The sequence below is a fragment of the Mesoplodon bidens genome (assembly GCF_964165515.1).
Source record: "Mesoplodon bidens genome assembly, chromosome: 14".
In the NCBI taxonomy this organism is placed as follows: domain Eukaryota; kingdom Metazoa; phylum Chordata; class Mammalia; order Artiodactyla; family Ziphiidae; genus Mesoplodon; species Mesoplodon bidens.
In genome coordinates, this window is record NC_138170.1 from 22271172 (window position 1) to 22290829 (window position 19658).

Consider the following 19658-nt stretch of genomic DNA (forward strand, 5'->3'; position numbering starts at 1 on the left):
TATCCAAGGATAGAGTTTAAAGTCACAATAATCAATTGTATTATGAAATTTTCAACAAAGCGCTGCTTAAAATAGTACAATTTAAACTAAAGCAGGGAGTTCCCTGGTGGTCTCGTGGTTAGGATTCTGGGCTTTCACTGCTGGGGCCCAGGTTCAATCCCTGGTCGGGGAACTGAGATCCTACAGGCTGTGCGGCCCCGCCAAAAAACCAAAACCAAAACCAAAACAAAAACAAAAAACAAAAAAACTAAGGCAAAAAGTTAAGAGCAATTTCTCATGACAGGGGAGTGGGCACATGTGATCTTCAGGGGGGAAGGCAGTGGGCAAAATGAAAACATACAGTGCTCGTATGTCTGATGGTGCGTATGCATTCATTATAGTAATTTGCTTGAACTTAATTTCTGAAGCCTTTTAATGATGGCGGTGATTTACTGTCTTGTACACAGAGCCTGCATATAGAGATGTATTACAGAGCTTACAAGGGAGCTCCAATTTGCTTATAATCACACCTATTACAAGCAGAACAACAATTAAGAAGGTTGGTTCATTTACCATGATGGCCAGGTAGTTGAGACAGATTAAGTTTGAGGAAAAATGAGGCCTGAACATGACTGACTACCATTTTTTTTCCCCCTTCAATCTGAACACTAAAACCAACACAAGGATACTGGAGTCAAATGTTTTCACAACAAAGCCTTTACAACTAAGGCTGGCTCTGGCTCATCAATAAGCAATCGGACCGATGGAACAAAACAGGAAGCCCATTAGGCGAGGCCCAACGGGATAAGGAAACTGACTGTACCTGAGAGGCAGCCACCGCCACCAGCGAGGAAAGACAGACTCCTGAATCAGGTGTGGGGAGAACAGACAACCATACGGACAAAGATGAAATCGAATTCACTCTTCACTATAAGAAATGAAACCATAAAAGTACCAGCAGAAAATGTGGGTGAATCTGTCTACAACCTGGGAGGGGGAAACATCCCTAATGATTATGACTCAAAAAAGAAGCAATAAAGTACAAAGGTTAATACATTTGAGTATATAGAAACGTGTAAGAAACGCTTTTTCAGGGTAACAACTGGAGATATTTGAAACATGCCTCAGACAAGTTGGTATCTCAAATATATAACAAATGCTAAAGTAAACAGCTAGCGAGAAGGGATAATTCCCATCCAAAGAAAGGCAAATGGCTCTTAAATTCTTGAAAAATGTTCCATCTTGCTCATAAAAGGAGAAATGTGATTAACACCACTGAGATACCATTCCTCATGTGCCAGACGGGCAAAAACACAAAAGTCTCACAATATATGGACGCTGCTGGCAAAGCTGAGGGGAAACAGGCGCCAGGGGAAGAAAAAATGGTACCTACCACCTTTGTCGGGGTGGGGAGGTGGCAGTGTCCCCCTCCAGATTCACATGCATTTACATGTGGACTCAGCAACCCCATCTTTAGAAAGATTTCCCACAGACACACTGGAAAAATCCAAACAGATAAGCTCCTACTAACACCATGGACTGGAAAAAACCCAAATGCCCACCACCGGGGCCTGACTGATGCACGGTGGTCCCCCCACACAGGAGAGACAGCCTGCAACTCTGAAGGAGGGAGATATACGTATCTACATATTCATTTATAATTTTTCTTTGAAAATGAAAGGACAAACACTAATAAAGGTTATCTCTGGGGGAAGGAGAGAGTATGAATGTACCTTGCTGTGTGGATCTGACGTGGAAACTTGTACATATTTACAGAAGAAAACAATAAGAGAAAGCAATTTCTAGAAATGGAAAGTGAAACGAAACACATCCATCTAACTGAATATCCCGTTGTTGGCAGAGCCACACGGATGGGAACGATTCCCAGTGACTTTAAATGCAGAAATGTGACCGCACGTTCCTAGTGGGTTACACGGCCCGTACCGAGGACAAAAAGAACTACAAACAAACGTTTTCTGGTGATTACATGGCGGGCGCAGTGGTGTCGATCCTGTCCTTCTGCTCTGTGTCCTGTGGGGCAGATCAAAGGAACAACCACGTCATGGTGGGAATTTACTAGGATTTGGGGGTGGCCAGGAGGAGACACAGGCATGCAGAAAGACAGGGTCAGGGCCCTGTAGCCCCAAACTTGTTCCATCAATGTGCTCTCATGATGGGTTTTATCTTTAAATAATGCATACTTCCCAGCTCTGTCCACCCAAGAGGCCTAGAAACAACGGACCCCAAGCACCTCCAGCACCCAGACTGTGGTCTCTAAGCATCAGGGGTCCTTGGAGAAATGGCGGAAACCAGATCTAGGACAGGAAACGTACAGAGGGACCCCGGACACCTTGTCACAGCAGAAGGCAAGGAAGATACCAAAGTTCCAGGGGCGTGGGGAAGGGGCTTGCAGTCCACCTGAATAAACTACCCCCAAGGGCAGATGGACCGAAACAGCACAAACATTTACATCCATGATTCATGGTGACACTTCACTTAGGGAAGACAGAAGGGTCATCTTTCCAAAAACCCCCTTCTCCTGCCTTTCTTATACGATGATCCTAAGGGCAAACCGAGTTAATGAGAAGCTTCTCGTGCAGAAGGTTCCGGTCGACAGGAAGGAGGAATGGACGGCAACAGAAGGCTGCCCTTTGGCAGCCCCTTGTGACTTAAAGGATCGAGGCACTACTCATCCATAGCCACGGCATCACAAAGTTATAGGAGGACAGGAAGACAGGTTAAAGACTATGGGTGTTAAGGGACACTCACTCGTCTCAGCACCTGCTTGTCCCAGACACACACACTACGAACCATCCACGACCATGACCACAGATGACATTGCCAGCTCTGATTCTTAGGAGGCAGTGCAGAGAATGAGGAAGACCACACCAAACAGCTAAAGCCCTTTTAAGGAGCTAGCTGCTAGATGCTTTTTGGTGGGACGAAACTGCAGTCAGTAAGAGAAAATCAGGGACATACCCTTGGAGCCTCCACCTTTGAAATCATCTGTTAAGCGAGCCCCTTCAGCTCCTTTCAGAATGGCTAAAAAAAACAATCCGCTAGGAAACCCACCCACAGGATAAAATCTTATAGAGAAGTCTTACAGATTCTTCTTTGTGGACTTAGCCCTTTAGTGGAATTCTCTCCCCAGAGCCACCTTCAGGCTCTACTTTAGCACAAAGGAAATGTGATTCTAAGAGTGGTCTATTTTTGTTCCATTAAACCCACACTCACAAAACAATCTAATGAAAACTGTGCAAGCACTGGGCGTGCAGTTCTGTTTGCACGTGTCTAGTTTTCAGAACCACAATCTCCCTCTCCGATCTCAGCGTGAATTCAAGGACGGAACGCACGGAGACTGGGCAGAGGTCGGCGAGGTTAGCCGAGGTGCCTGGCATCCTGCTCACCCAATCCGCCGGGGCCTGCCAGGAGGAACTCCTGTCTCCCTATCCTCTTGACGATGGGCCGCTTCTCCTCGCTGCAGAAGGGAAACAGGTCCTGGGCGACGCCCGTGCTGTAGTTGAGGATGATGTACTGGGTGGTAAGGGCCAGGCACAGGAAGTGGCCATCCACCGCCACTGCCAGGGGCTGCTCCGGAGTGGACACCTCCCTGACGATCTGCACGCGGTCCTCGTACACCAGGAACACCTGGATGGTTCTGCGCTTGACGGAGATGATGCACACCTCCACGCAGAAGGGGTCTCCGCTCACCGGGTTCTCATTCAAGGCGAAGGCCAAGGCCCCCTTGATGCGGGCACCCGAGGGCACAGGCTCCAGGCTCAGCATGTGGACCAGGGTGATGGAGCCGTCACAGAGCACCAGCAGCCGGTGGAGGGCCGACGCCGCCCGCAGCTCATTCACCGGCTTCTTGAAACCCAGGTGTCTGTGCAGCTGCTTGGTGGCCGTGAACGTGGCCGACCCGCCAGGCATGGTCTTCTCCTCCAGCAGGAAGTGGTACACGAAGCAGTCGCTGGTGCCCACGTACAGGTTCCGGCCGCAGCACTCCACACACTCCAATGACACCCGTTCCCTGTCGCCCATCAGCTGATCCCGCTCGACAGCGGGGACCAGGGTGAAGGCCTTGGTGCTCATCATGTCTGCGGCTGATCTGCGGGAGAGGAAAAGAAAGGTAAGTTAGAGGAACGAGGACTAAGCAGAACCATTTCTGGTCACGATAAATATACATTGATTGCCAGCTCTGATTTCAGTGAAAGGAAATCATTCGACACTATTGGAAAAAAGCGAAGGAAAGAAAAGATTTCCCACTTGGTCTCCTCCCACCAGGCAAACAGAGACCCTGGCAGGAGAGCACACGCATGCTTCTAATGAAGTGCCACCCTGCTCATTCTCAAAAGAGCTGAGGGCTTCCCTGGTGGCGCAGTGGTTGAGAGTCCGCCTGCCGATGCGGGGGACACGGGTTCGTGCCCCAGTCTGGGAGGATTCCACATGCCACGGAGCAGCTGGGCCCGTGAGCCATGGCTGCTGAGCCTGCACGTCCGGAGCCTGTGCTCCGCAACGGGAGAGGCCACAACGAGAGGCCCGTGTACCGCAAAAAACAAACAAACAAACAAACAAAAAAAAGAGCTGAGATTTATAGGGAGTCTCCTTACACTGTCCCTGGGAAACACACCTGTGGGTAGAAGACAAGCACACCTGTTCACACAGACAACGCAACAAAAACACTTCAGAAAAAGGCAAAAGTGACCCTCACTGATGGTCCCCTGAGCCTCACCAGCCACTTGGCTCGGTGTCTAAGTGAATGGTGGGGAGCAACCTATATTGTGTGTTAATTCCTGCCCCTCAGATCTCGTAGGAGATGCAGAGGCAGGAATCACACCCCAAATTCCCTTGCATTTTTCCCACTGAGGTACGCACGTTGCCCCAGCACCATATTTGGCTCCCAGAGGAAACTTGTTCACGTGGAGCAGTAAAGACGTGCCTCGGGACTTCCCTGGCGGTCCAGCAGTTAAGACTCCATGCTTCCACTGCAGGGGACATGGGTTCGATCCCTGGCTGGGGAACTAAGACCCCACATGCTATACGGCGTGGCCAAAAAGAAAAAAAGAAAAAAAAGAAAAGATGTGCTGCAAATCTCCAAGTCTTGCAGGTGGTGAGTTGAGGTGCTTAGTGGATTGGTGAGGTTACTGACAGGTCAGTTAATGGATTACTTCCACCAGAAGACAGACTGCCCCACACTCTAACCCTGGGCTTTCTACTTCTTCCTCCGGAAAGGACTCTGGTTTCACACTCCACAAAGTTAGAGGCAGCAGAAATGAGCAAGATGGCTTTTGCCTGATGTCTCCACTGTGGCCAGAAAGCAGACTCACGCCCAGTAGTCCCTGATAGCCTCAAGCAGGAGAGGGGATTATGCGGCTCTAAAGAGAACTGCAGGGCCTGATGAAGTCAGAGGGAGGCTGGCTGGACTTCTTCTCACTTCCCGTATCCAAAAGCATTGCCTCATAAGAGACCAAACCCTTAATTCTTTGATGCGTTCCAGCAAAGGCTGGAAGTGAAAGACCTGTACAATGAAAGCTACAAGATGTTGATGAAAGAAACTGAAGAGGACACAAATGGAAGGATACCTACGGAATATGTTCATGGATTGGAAGAATTAACATTGTTAAAAGGTACTCACTACCCCAAACCATCTATAGATCCAATAAAATCCCTATCAAAATTCCAGTGGCATTTTTTACAGAAATAGAAAAAATGATCCTAAAATTTGTATGGAATCACAGAAGACCCAAATAGCCAAAGCAATCATGAAAAAGAAGAACACAACTGGAGGCATCAAACTTCCTGGTTTCAAGCTATACTACAAAGCTATAGTAATTAAAACAGTATGGTACTGGCATAAAAGTAGACACACAGATCAATGAAACAGAATAGAGAGCCTAGAAATAATCCTCCACTTATAAAATCACCTAATATTTGACAAGGGACCCAAGAATACTCAATGGGGAAAGGACAGTTTCTTCAACAAATGGTGCTGGAAAAACTGGATAACCACGTGCAGAAAAATGAAATTGGACACCATCTCACATCACTCACAAAAATTAAATCAAAATGGATTAAAGATTTAAACATAAAGATTTAAACATAAGACCTGATACCGTAAAACTGAAACAAAACATAGGGAAGAAGCTCCTTGACTTTGGACTGGCAATAATTTTTTGAATATGACACCAAAAGCACAAGCAACACAAGCAAAAGTCAACAAGTGGGGCTACATCAAACTAAAAATCTTCTGCACATCAAAAGAAATAATCAACAAAATGAAAAGGCAACCTACAGAATGGGAGAAAATATTTGCAAACCATATATCAGATAAGGGATTAATACCCAAAATATATAAAGAACTCATACAAATCAATAATGATAACAACAATAACAACCAAACAATCCAATTAAAAATGTGCAGGGCTTCCCTGGTGGCGCAGTGGTTGAGAGTCTGCCTGCCGATGCAGGGGACGCAGGTTCGTGCCCCGGTCCGGGAAGATCCCACATGCCGTGGAGCGCCTGGGCCCGTGAGCCATGGCCGCTGGGCCTGCGTGTCCGGAGCCTGTGCTCCGCAATGGGAGAGGCTACGGCAGTGAGAGGCCCGCGTACCGCAAAAAAAAAAAAAAAAAAAAAAAAAAATGTGCAGAGGAACTAAATAGACATTTTTTTCAAAGAAGACATCCAAATGGCCAATAGGTACACTAAAAGGTGCTCAACAACACTAATTATCAGGGAAATGCAAATCAAAACCCCCATGAGATATCACCTCACATGTGTTAGAATGGCTATGATCAAGAAGACAACAAGTATTGATGAGGATGTGGAGATAAGACAACACTTGTATACTGTCGGTGGAAAACTGGTGTAGCCCCTATGGAAAACACCGTGGAGGCTCCGCAAAAAATTAACAATAGAAATGCCATATGATCCAGCAATTCCATTTCTCGGTATATATCCAAAGGAAATGAAAAAAGAAGTTTGAAGTGATCTCTGCGCTCCCATGTTTACTGCAGCACTATTCACAATACCCAAGATTTGGAAACCACCTAAGTGTCTGTCAATGGATGAATGGATAAAGAAGATGTGAGATATATGGACACACATACACGCACACATACATACATATACGTCTATACAAGGGAGTATTATTCAGCCATGAGAAAAACAAAATACTGCCATTTACAACAGCATGCGTGGACCTTGAAGGCATTATGCTAAGTGAGATAAGGCAGAGAAAGACAAACACTGACTGATCTCACTTATATGTGGAGTCTAAAAAAGCTGAACTCCTGAAAACAGAGAGTAGAATGGTGGTTCCCAGGTGCTGGGGGCATGTTGGGGAGATTTTGTCTAAGGGTGCAAGTGTGTATCTAGTGCTAGATAAGTCCTGGAGAGCCAATTCACAGCACAAAGGTCAACAATAGTGTATTATGAACTCCAAAGTTGCTAAAACAGAATTCATGGAGGTAAATGAAAGCTGACACTGAACATTCTGATACTTAAAAATGATTTATTCGGGCTTCCCTGGTGGCGCAGTGGTTAAGAATCTGCCTGCCAATGCAGGGGACACGGGTTCGAGCCCTGGTCTGGGAAGATCCCACATGCCGCGGAGCAACTAAGCCCGTGCGTCACAACTACTGAGCCTGCGCATCTGGAGCCTGCGCTCCGCAACAGGAGAGGCCGCGACAGTGAGAGGCCCGCGCACCGCGATGAAGAGTGGCCCCCGCTCGCCGCAACTAGAGAAAGCTCTCGCACAGAAACGAAGACCCAACACAGCCATAAATAAATAAATAAATAAATAATTTATTTATTAAAAAAAAAAAAATGATTTATTCCTTTAAGCAGCAGGAAAATTTCCTCCATGATCTAGTCACATGATAAATTTATTTGGATAAAATAATGAATCACAGAAAGATAAACTTTAGGCTGTACCTCCCTATATTAAGTCCAACTTACTGGGGTCTGAATTCAGAGAGGTTTTAACATGGTAATAAGATTAAGAATTTCTCTAAAGTGTACAATTCATACTTTATCGTGTGATCACAAACTGATCTGATATTTAAACTAACTTTTTCTTGGAACTGCACCTTAAAAGCATGGCTGTAATTTAAAAGATCAATATTTCAGTTTTCTCAAAATTGCAAAATATATATCTAGAGAAAAAAATGGAAAAATATTAATACATGCATGGACAATAAAAAAAAGGTAACATTACATATGCAACAAGCACCTGTATGTGTGCAAAAAAAGTTACAAGACACTGTGCCTTTCCCAAGAGTCTCCCAATCTCATTAAGGACATAATAGAAAACTACACAAGTAACGGTATAAAGCAACATGTGTGCTAAGGGTCAAAATTTAAATATTAGTGATTACTTTCCACCAAATTAAGAATATACACACCACCACTAGTGATAATCAGAATCTGAGTGTCTTTGAAAATGTTAATGTAAAAATACTAGTTTTCTTCTACAGATGTACACAGTATCTTTTAGTTACACCTGAAGCCACTGTCAAAAGAACCTGTTGGGTTGGCAACTTCCTAGGTCCCTAAAGGTTTCCTAGGAAACCTCAGTTCAATAAGTCCCTTCTTGCTGCTACACAGAGAGCTGGGCAGCAGACTCTGAGATTACCCATAAGCTTCAAAAATGTTTTTCTGTGTTCTTTACTTGAAGAACTGTTACAACAGCCGTATAGGCTTCTAGAGGCCCTACTTCTCTTCGTAGCATTTGGCCGAGCCTGGGAGAGCTGATGCGTTTACACAATGCGAGACCTCGGGCTATACTCTGATTTCACGGACACTGCCCCATAAAATAAGCACCAGGTCCAGATGGATCTCCTAACAGTTCTACCAGACCTTTGGCAATCGCATAATTCCAACTTTACACAATACATTTTCCTGAGAATGAAAAAGAAGAAGGAACGTATCTTAACTTCATTTTATAAAGCCAGTGTAAAGTATAACTTTGATATCCAAACCAGATAAGGATATAGGAAAAGGGAAAATCATAGATCAGTCTTATAAATAACATGCAAAAGTATTAAATGTTAGCACACTGAGTCAAGCAATACACGTGTGTGTGTGTGTGTGTGTGTGTGTGTATGAACACAATATGAATAAGTTGGCATGCAATATTGGTTTAAGGTAATAAAATCTGCCAGGTTAACTGAGCACATTTAAAGATTAAAAGAGAAAACACATAAAAGAAGGAACAAGACCCTTATCATCTCTTGTGGGTTGAATTATATCTCCCCAAATATGTTAAAAAGTCCTAACTCCCGGGCTTCCCTGGTGGCACAGTGGTTGAGAGTCTGCCTGTCGATGCAGGGAACACGGGTTCGTGCCCCGGTCCGGGAAGATCCCACATGCCGCGGAGCGGCTAGGCCTGTGAGCCATGGCCACTGGGCCTGCACGTCCGGAGCCTGTGCTCCACAACAGGAGAGGCCACAACAGTGAGAGGCCCACGTACCGCAAAAAAAAAAAAAAAAGAGACTGACAACACTAAATGTTAATGAGGATAAAGGACAACTAGAAACCTCATACTTTGCTGGAAGGAGGATATGATGCTGTTGCCTTGGAAGTCTGGTGGTCTTTCACAAAGTTAAACATGCATGTATCCTGTCACCCCTCAGTTCCGCTCTTAAATGTTTCCATTTCTCCGGAGTACATGCCAACACCCACAATAAGACTTGCACAAGAATGTGCATAGCAGCCTTATTCATAATAGCCCAAAACAGGAAACAGCTCAGTTTTACCCATTTGTACCCATACGTGGAGTATTCACAAAGCAGAATACAACTTGGAAATAAAAAGGATAAACCACGGCTAAAGCCAACAGCATGGATGAATCTCAAAAACACGGAATGAAAGAAACCATACACATATGTGTGTCTGCATGTATATGAAGTTCAAAAGCAGGCAACACTCATCTATAGTGATAGAAGTCAGAACGGTGGTTACTTTGGAAAGGAAGGGGTGACACAAGGGAACTTTCTGGGGTGACACAAATATCCTGCATCTTGTTTGAGGTATTGGTTGCACAGGTGCATGGGTTTGTCAAAATTCACTCAACTGTGCACTTAGGTTCGGTGTATTTTACTGTACGCAAATTCTGCTTCCATGAAAAGCAAACTTGCCCCCAAAAGACCCAGAGAAAAAAATGCAATTCCAATAAAATTGTAACAGGTGTATATGTGTGTATCTGTGTGTGTGTGTATAACTCAACAAGAAGACTATAAAATTCATATGCAGAGAAGGACCAAAAAAAGCAAGACACTTCTGAAAAAGGTAAGGTAAGGGGACTTGACAACAGATAAGATGAAATATAAAGTGATGGCTATTAGGATAATGTGGTGCTGGTACAGGACGAACCCAAGAGAACATACCCAAGGGCTCAGAAACAGACCATGCATATACGGAACCTAGAAATATGACAGAGGTGCTACTGTATATCACAGGGTGTATACAGAGCACATACATGCTCAATAAACAGTGCTGGGCAACTGGATATCCACACAGAAGAAAAAAGATAAACTAGAGTCCTACATTATACCATACATCAGAATTATTCCAGATGGATGAAGATTCTTAAGTTTGGAAGGCATAACTTTAAAACTTTGAGAAGAAAATAGGGGAAAATATGTTAATGACCTTAAGGTAGGGAAGAACTTCTAAAATAAGATAAAAAAGCAAAGCCCTAGGGAGAAAGATAAATTTATTCACGTTAAAATGTAAAACCTACGTTCTTCAAGAGATACCATCAAGAAAGTGAAAAGTTAAGATGAAGAAACATGAGGATGGGGGAGAAGACGCTGACCTCACACGTCTGACGAAAACACGCCCGGATGGTCCAGAGAACTCGCACAGGAAGAAAATAACACGAATCTCACAGAAGAACGGGCAAAAGGTGATCCAGCTTCTCATAGAAGCGGAGACGTGAATGGCCAGCAGCCGTGGAGGAGTGATCAACCTGCAGAACCACCTGGAATTGCAAATTGCAGCTACAAGGAGACTTCGCTGCATACGCATCAAGCGGACAACACCTCTGAAGTCCTATGACTTTGGGGATTTGCAAGAACCTGGAGCAATGGAAATGCTCCACGCTGCGGATAAAAGTCACAGCAGAAAGAATAAACATGGAATAAAAGCAATGTTTGAAGTAGAAAGATTATCTAGACGCAGAAGGACACTTGTAGACCCAAGGTTACAAGATTAAACAAAGAAAAAATATATATATACATATAGACTCCCAATCTGAGCCAGAAATAAATATATCCTGCTAAAAGAATGCTATGACAAAGTGCTGTTAATATTAAGATGGGATCCTCGCCAACAATTACTTTTCTTGAACCAAAGGACACTGTTACCTCCTGTCACAGAACATTCACATAATATGAGAACAGCCTTAAGATGGGCATGGCACCCTGTGTGTCTGCAAAGAATCACACATTTGAGGATTACATCGACACTTTAAAATAAAACAAACTCTATAGAGCCCTACGCAGCATATGTGCATCAGAGATGTATCACTTTATAGAGGTAAAAACCCATCAATGGGTATCACAGCCCTATCACAGGAGGTACTTCCCTATGGACCAGCTAAAGATTAATTCTTACCTACCTTTTAAAAAGGACACTTTACCTAAAGGCAGATTTGCTATTGTCCCATTTTATATTTTTTTAAATTTTCTGATAGTCCTTTATAAGTGAATAGAGATCAAACAGTCATTCTAACGTTTAGACCAGAGCCAGGCCTGATTCTAAGCCAACACAGGAAGATGGGCAGGACCATGGACCTCACATCTCAAACCTCACATCATCACCCCCCTTAAAGCGCTTCAGAAAGTGTGCCACTGCCTAAAAGATAAACTCCAAACTGATCACAAGATGCGAAACCCTTAAAAATGTAAACTTGGCCAACCTTTCCTCTTACTTATAAAGAGAAGTTACAGTCATTAACCTATTCATATTATTCCACATCAGTCACTTGTTTTATAAGCTACATTCAGTTCTGAATCCTTGAATTCCTCAGGCACTTGAGCTGGAAAGCCATGTCTACGTCTGCAAGCATGTGAGGTTCTCTACAAACCCACCAGTTGTCAAAAGGGATCGGGGGCAAAAACCACTCCCTGGGCACCGTTTCAAGGGATGGAAACCATTCATCAGAAAATAGATTTCATTGGTGGTCCAGTGGTTAAGACTCCACGCTTCCTCCGCAGGGGGCACGGGTTTGATCTCTGGTTGGGGAACTAAGATCCTGCATGCCAGAGGGTGCAGCCAAGAAACTGAAAAAGAAAGAAAGAAAGACCCTGACTGGGGGTCAGAGTCTCAGAAGTGGGCCCAGGGAGCATGGCAGAGACCCTCGGAGAGCCCACCACTGGTCAGAGAAGTTCAGGCGTTAGCTGTAAGAGAGCTTGCATTCCTTGAATCTGCCTGTCATTTACAGTATTTCTACAAATGCAACTTTAAAAAAAAATTATTTTGCCATTTTAACAACAGACTTTCATAGAAAAAAGTCTCATAAGAAGTTTCTCGATTAATCTGGGTAAACACATTTATAAAGACCTGAGATACCAATACTCTAGAAGGGGGAAATCTTTGGGAAAACTGAAAATAGCAGTTCTACTGAAATCAGGTCTGAAAATATCAAACCCACAAGGGAATTAGAGTTGTCACACATTCTCACGTTCCAGGAAAGGGCCGGGGGGAGATACACAGCCTCCCAAGTTTCACCCGCTGTTTTCAACCCCACGTCAACAGGTTATCACGTTGGTCCCATAAGATCAGGAGAGACAGCTGAGGCCCAGAGGACGGAGCTGAGTGGAGGGGCCGGAAAGCAGGTCTCACGACACCGCAGGTCACCTGGCCTCTCTCCCATGGAGGCTAAGAAGCAAGCTCGGGGCCAGTTTCTCATGGACCCAGGAAGAAGACTGAGCAGACGCTGGACCAGGGGAGCCGGGAAAGTCTGGGATGGACTCAGGTGGACAGAGGGTGTATTCCTAGCAAGTCACTTAAAGCCTCTGGGCCTGTCCCCTCCTTGAATCTGGGTGGATGACACGCTCCCTCTGGGCTATTCTCTGGCTCCTGTGGAGGACAGGGTAGTGATAACAGTATCCTAGGGAAGCCACAATCCCTGGGATGCTCCTCACGTGCCAGGCTCTGGATCAAGTGGGCTCTTCCAGCTCACCGCGGTGGCCGACCAGGCCAGCACTCTCACCACTCCACTCCGCAGGGGGAGATGGAGCTCTCACAGGCTGAAGGACCACGGGGAGTGGGCCCCTAACCACTGCGCAACACTGCCCACCCCGGGGGCAAGGCCGCTCTGAGTCTGGATGAAGGATGAGCACCAACTGATTGCGGCCCTGGGCCCCGGGTTTGGACGGTTGCTTCGCTCCGAGAGGCGGGTGTCACTGCGGACACAGAGGCTACACAGCCGCAGGTGAAGAAACTGGGACTTCACCGCCGTTTCTGTTTCTGACTCCAAGGCCATGTTCTTCCTACTGCGTTGACCAAAGGGGGCGAGTGTGACTTCGGATCCCCCAAAAGAACTCAGACAACCCCCGACACGGGGGGCACCACGGTGTGAGGACCGCAGGTGGGGTCCTCCTGCGGCTCCTCCCGGGGGACCCTCAGCAGTAGGTCCTCGCTTTCCATCCCGAGGCTAGAAGAGGGCCCCCAGGACCCGCCTCACCCTCCCTTCTGACGTTTCTCTGCGGCCAAATGCCTCGCCCCCTCCCCACGCCCCCTAAACAACCTGTGTCACAAATAAACGCTCCTTCCCAAATGGAGTGCAGTCAGCACTGCCTTGCTCAACCTCAGATACAGAGTGACACGCGGACACGTTTCTCCGCTAAGCCGGTAATCTTATCTACACGGGACACAGGTTTCTGTGGCGTCAGTTGTTCGGAGGGACTGCAGCCCACGCTGCCCCTGTGCTTCTCTCAGCTCTCACAGCCGGCTGCTCAGTGACCGGGTCCTGAAGTCTGCCAGGAATCGACAACACATTTACTGACCTGCACCAAGGACCGCTTCCCCCCTTCCGAAAATCAGGACACCACTGGATGACCATCTAATGTTCTCTTTTGCACGCACGTGACAGAGATATTATGAGGCTAGTTACATCAAGGTAAACCTGTTTCAATGACCTGAAAGAGTATCTTAAAACAGAAGAAGAAAAAAATACAGCTAAGGCCGAACAACTAACTTGTCATCTTGATCGTTTCCCAGTACGTACCTATATGTAACTGTTCATAGTTGGGACCCTTTTCCTGGGCAATACTAATCAGAATTATTTACATACATAGATATGTAAATATACACACGCAAGTGTATGTACACATACATATATACACATACCACATATATGCATTTGTGTGTCTCTGTGTCTATATATCATATGCGTCCTGGAACAGCAACATCAGCAGTTATGACTGAAGCAGGGATTGGGGAACGGCAGGGCAGGGGAGGTGGATAAGGAACAGAGGAAGAGTGTGGACCTCCAGGGCATTTCCTTTGTAACATCGTCCTCAATACTGGACCTTCAAACCATCATAAGAATTACTGAGGGCCTACTGGATGCTAGGCAATGGTCCTCTTTCACATGTTATTTTCCCTGAATCTTTAATTTACCCAACAGCAGCTACTTGACTATCAAAAGATCTTGATCTCAAATCATCTGCACGATTTCACAACATGCTCAATGACTACTCCTGCCTTTCTGCATGGAACACTCCAGCTCACTCGGGGTAGCCCCAAACTAACTTGTTACTTCTACGTTCATTTTGTAGGACGGCATTGTTTAAGAAAGAAAAACGGGTCAGGTTTGCCACAGAGGAGATGAGTTATAAAGTACAGGCCAAACTGTTGGGCGGTATACAAACACCTGGCTGCCACAATGATTAATGTATTTCTAATGAGAACTGAGACCAAGATGAAGATGCTTAACTCATTAAGTCAAATTTCCTCGAGTTTTTTTAAAGGATCACAATATTTTAATATTAGCGTGAAGGAATAAACCATAATAACTACTTTTTTTTATGAACAGAAATGCTAGCTGAAAATCAGGCCTGGAAATTTCACGTTTTTTAAACAGTGAGCTCTGTGCTTTTAAAACTTGTCAACTGGAGCTGCCTGAGGGAAGAACAGGCTCCTGACGAAAATCCCTGTCACTGGAGGGTTAGGCAGAGGCTGGAGTGTCCTGGGAGCCCGCAGTGGACGGCAAGTTGCCTCCACCTGTAGGACCCAAGGACTGCTGTTCACCGTCTGAGTGGAAGAGAAAAGGCAGAGGACGTACCTGAAGGCGAGGGCTAGCACCACACCTGTCCCCCGTGTCTTTGTAAAATGTGCACAGCAAACTGGAGTTCGGAGCCCCCAGGGAGTCTCGTCCCAGAAGAGAGCCCTCACTGGGTTAACAGCTACTCAGAGCCAACACCATGGACTTCAGAGCTGAGAAGCTACCACCCCACATCCTAATTTCCATCTAGTAACAATAATTCATCGAGCACCTACTAAGTGCCAGGCTCTGTGCCCAATGCACATTTTCTTCCTGGAATGCATGTATCTCTTCTCATATTCCCCCTATTTTGATTGAAGAAATCGAGGCTCAGAACGTCCAGTGAATGCCCTGGGCTCCCAGTTACGAAGTGGCAGAGTCAGGGTTTGAACCTGCAGCTCCACGCCCACCACCGCCATGGAGCAGCACTGCCCCTTTTCACAAAGGAACGGGGCCTGCGAAGGTTAGTGGCAGACGGCCTCTGGGGCCACACACCAAAGAGGCCGCTTCAGTGACCACTGAGGCTGTGTGGCTGTCAGAAATGGAAGGAAAAAGAAAAGGAAGCAGCTGGCCAGATGTTCCTTCCTATCTGACCATAGGGCTGGAGTTTCCGGCTGACCAACAGAGAAGCGCGGCCAGAGGAGGGGTAGTGGGCTCGGGGGGCGCTTCCAGCCGTGAGCTCTGGGCCAGGGTCTGCCAGCTCACACCGCAACGGACCCTCCTCACACATTCTCCCCGGGGTCTTCACCTGCCACCACTGTCCCCGCGGCTGCCTGCCCTCCCCAAGCGCTTCCTCAAGGATGGAACCCTGATCCGACAGGTTGGGACCCCAGCACCCAGTACAGTCCGTGTGCATTAAGAGGCGCTGTGTGAACCCCCATTTCCAGCGGCCAGGTAGGGCCTGGAGGGTGATGGTCACCCAGCAGCCCGTGGCGGAAGCAATGGCAGGTGCGGGCAACTGCAGGCGGGAGCTTGTCTTGAAAGCCACCCCTTAAAACACAGGAGGCGAGAAGCGGAGAACTCAACTTCCTTCCAGCCGCACCTCCGTCCCAGGGGAGAACAGGGGCGAGGTCTCCCCTCCTCCCATCGCACCCCTGCCCCGTCTCCCAGTACAGGCCAAACAGGCCCGAATGTGGCCCGGAATCTGCACTCTCAAACCCCACGAGCTCCAGGAAACGTCAAGCACAGCGACAAAACCATCGCACGCACGGGCGGAGGGGAGACGGGCGAGGGGCACGGGGTGTCGTCCCGCCGGGCTCCTCCCTCCAGAACAGCGAAAGCCCACCCAAACCCGGACCAAGTCTCGGGTCTTCCCTGCCCCGAAAGCGCGCAGCCGCACAGCCGCCCCCTCCCGGCGCCGCACGCCCGCCACCCGCGCACCTGCCTGCGCGCACCTGTCCGCGCACCTGCCCGCAGGCCGCCGCCCCGCAGCCCCTGCCGACCCCAGCCCCACCCTCCCCGCGCTCCCTGCCCGCCCCGCGCTCACCGGCCCGCGCTCCGGCCGCTCCGGGCCCCGCGCCCCGGGCCGCGCGCTCCTGGGCCCCGGCCCCGGCTCCAGCCCGGCCCCGCCGCTTCCCGTCACGTGGACGGCCGAGGGAGGGAGCGCCAGGCCCCGTCCGGCCTGCGGCCTCGCGTTGCCTGCAGACCCCGCCCCAGGCCGGGCTACGGGGACGGGGGCGCCCCTCCGGTCTCAGGTGCCGCGGGTCTGCAGGGTTCCCGGCGGCCCTGCCTCGGGGATCCGGGGGGAGACGCGCCGATCCCCGCGGGCGCTCGAGCGGAGCCTACCGGGCGCAGGGCGGGGTCGGTAACGCGGCGAGGCTGCCGCTGTCGGGGCCGCGCTTTCTCCTCCCCCGCGGCCTGCCGGACTCGCTCTCCGCCCTGCTTCTAGCACCGCGACGGCGCTGGGCAGTGCACCTGCTGAAGGAATGAATGAATCCATCCACCCATCCATCACTCCTGGGAAAGGCTGGACGGCGCTGCCACCTGACGAAGTCGGGCTGTAGGAGTGGACGGCTGCTGGTGGCCCCACTGGAACCGAAATGTAGTGCTGGGCATGAGCCGCCCGCCTCCGGCCCACCGCTGGCCCCGAGCCCCAGGGGCAGTGTATTCCAAGGTGTCCTTATTGAAGCAGGGAGTCCTGGGACTATTTTACCCACTCTTTAAGGAAAGCTCATCAATAGCTATTCCTTTGGGTCAAGCCACAGTGAAGACTCCTAGGTTACGAACAATCCATGCGCCTCTCTTCAATATACAGTCAAAATCCAGTTTCACGATGAAAAACTTAGAAAACTCCCTCCAGAGCTGTCAGTGCTCACTTATCAGCATAAATTATAAAAAGCCCAATTTTCTCAATGATTGTCCCTGACTTTAGAGGTCCCCTGTGACCTCAGCTTTCCTCCAGCCCCTGGGGATTACAGAATAAAAACGTCCTCCAGAGCCAGGAGTCATACCAGATTCTACTCTGTGGACTTCTGCCTCAAATGGAGAAAAACAAATGACCCCCCCAAAAAAAAGTTAAATGAAGGAAATAAAGAACCATCAGGAATTAATTTTCTATGGCCTTTTACGCCCTTCCCTTCTGAGTTCATGGCCACACACGTGCCCCAGCCCCAGACAGTGCTTCAGCCCTGACCCAATGGATCCAGTGTCACTGGCCCAGCCTCCAGGTGGGAAAGAGGTTTCCCAGAGTGTACAGCTATGTGTGCTTCAAGGACAAGTGGCAATGAATGGACTCCCGGGTCTAGTGCAGCCAGGGAGCTGGAGAACACCAGAGTAAACACAGCCATCTCCTCATTTTGCCCAGGCTTGTGGAGAATATGTGACTGATCATCAGCTCATCACTGGCCCAGCAGGGGCTTGAATCCACTCTGCGCTTTTTCATTTCAGCGCTCTACCATGGCCTGGCGTGAGATTAGGTGCAGAGGTGACACCTACTGACTGCCAGCTGGACATTGGGTTAAGGGGCTTACTGCAGTGATCTCATCTAAGCCTCGCCATATCCTTAGGAAGTAGGCACTATTGATTTTTGCATTGTACACGCGAATTCACAGACGCAAAGAGAAGTGAAAGGCTTCTCCCAAATTCCATGGAAGAAAATAGCAAGGATAAGAACCCAGAACTCAATAACACCATAACATTTTTATACATAAAATTAAGTTTTGTTGGTTGAATGGTTTATGGAATATTTGTGTTCTGCTTTAAATAATCTAGGAGTGCAAACGTGTTAACGAAAAAGGGGAGTAAAAGGAGGTAATTCAGAAATAATTATTTCCTGTTTGAAAGGATTTGCCGTAAGATTCTTAAAATGGCAAACTCCACATGTGCTCATTATTCCATCTAGAAACATTTGTTCTTCCTGAACTTTCTGAGAAGTCTATTCCACATATGTCCGGCAGCTGTAAGTAACTATTCCATAAATGTGCAAAGATCTGCATCAGGCTAATTCAATATTTCTCATGTTGTTTTGATTGGTCATATTTAGGAATTATCAAAGTCATATTTTCAAAGGAATTATTAATTAATTTCATTTATTATATTTATTAAATATCCCTTGGGCCCATACTACACGTTAGAGTATTTTATAGTTTGAAAAAAATGGTCTACTAGATTAAGCATTGAATAGGTACAACCGAATACTTTAATAGTTGCTATCTACTCCCAAAACTTAACATCCTCACTTACACATAGCACAGCTGTGGTTCTAAATAGCTAAAAACATGGGTCCAAAACGTGAACTGTTTTTTGTTATATTCACTTTGAAGCATTTTATGGACGCTCAGATATAGTTGACAATACATCTGATAAAATACTTATAAGTCTCTTAAATATTACACTGCCAACAAGAGGAATCAACACCCCAGGTTCTCAGTTTATATCTTTTTTTTTTTTTTTTTTTTTTTTTTCAGTTTATATCTTGTTCACGATTCATTCATTCAGCAGACACTTACTGAGTACTTAAGTACAAGCGCTGTGCATGCTAGGGACCGGGCGAAGATTCCAAGGACACATATGCACCCTGTCCCAGAGGAGCTCATAACCCAGTGAGGTGATTATGCCAGGCAGGGCAGTGTTTGTTGGTTTGCCTCAGCTTTGTTCTTGTCGACTACAGGCACCAAATAAAAATGTTAATGAAAACCTCATGATATTTGAGTGAAGGGAAAATTCTCATAATAAAACTTAAGCATTCATGGTTACTATATAATACTCACAGATAATACTGTAGCAGGAATAAACTTCAGTCTACAAACTTAAATATGCAACAAATGGAATTTTTTCTGTAACTGAGCTTTATTTCTACTTTAAGCCCCCACTCAGCTGCAGTGACAATAATCTTATCAGCGGAGGCCGGCCCCCTTCCTCAGGACTGTGTCTGGTTAGGGAATTTGTGAAGTGCCAGAGATGAGGAGAA

At 47.2% G+C, this 19658-nt stretch overlaps 1 protein-coding gene across 3 annotated transcripts in view; it reads right to left on the reverse strand.

Annotated features, from left to right (window-relative positions):
* TGFBRAP1 (transforming growth factor beta receptor associated protein 1) overlaps positions 1–17340 on the reverse strand; it is a 43932-nt gene extending 26592 nt beyond the window's left edge. The window contains exons 1-3 of one of the 3 annotated variants that reach the window (XM_081254951.1): positions 16737–16774; positions 10796–10948; positions 3387–4087 (exon numbers count right to left, since the gene is read on the reverse strand). In XM_081254951.1, coding sequence (XP_081111077.1) covers positions 3387–4087; positions 10796–10902 — 808 coding nt within the window. In that variant the 5' untranslated portion in view covers positions 10903–10948; positions 16737–16774. Of the gene's footprint in view, positions 1–3386; positions 4088–10795; positions 10961–16736 lie in introns of all 3 variants that reach the window. The other 2 variants (XM_081254950.1, XM_081254952.1) reach the window with 2 other exon arrangements.
* Positions 17341–19658: the final 2318 nt, after the last annotated feature.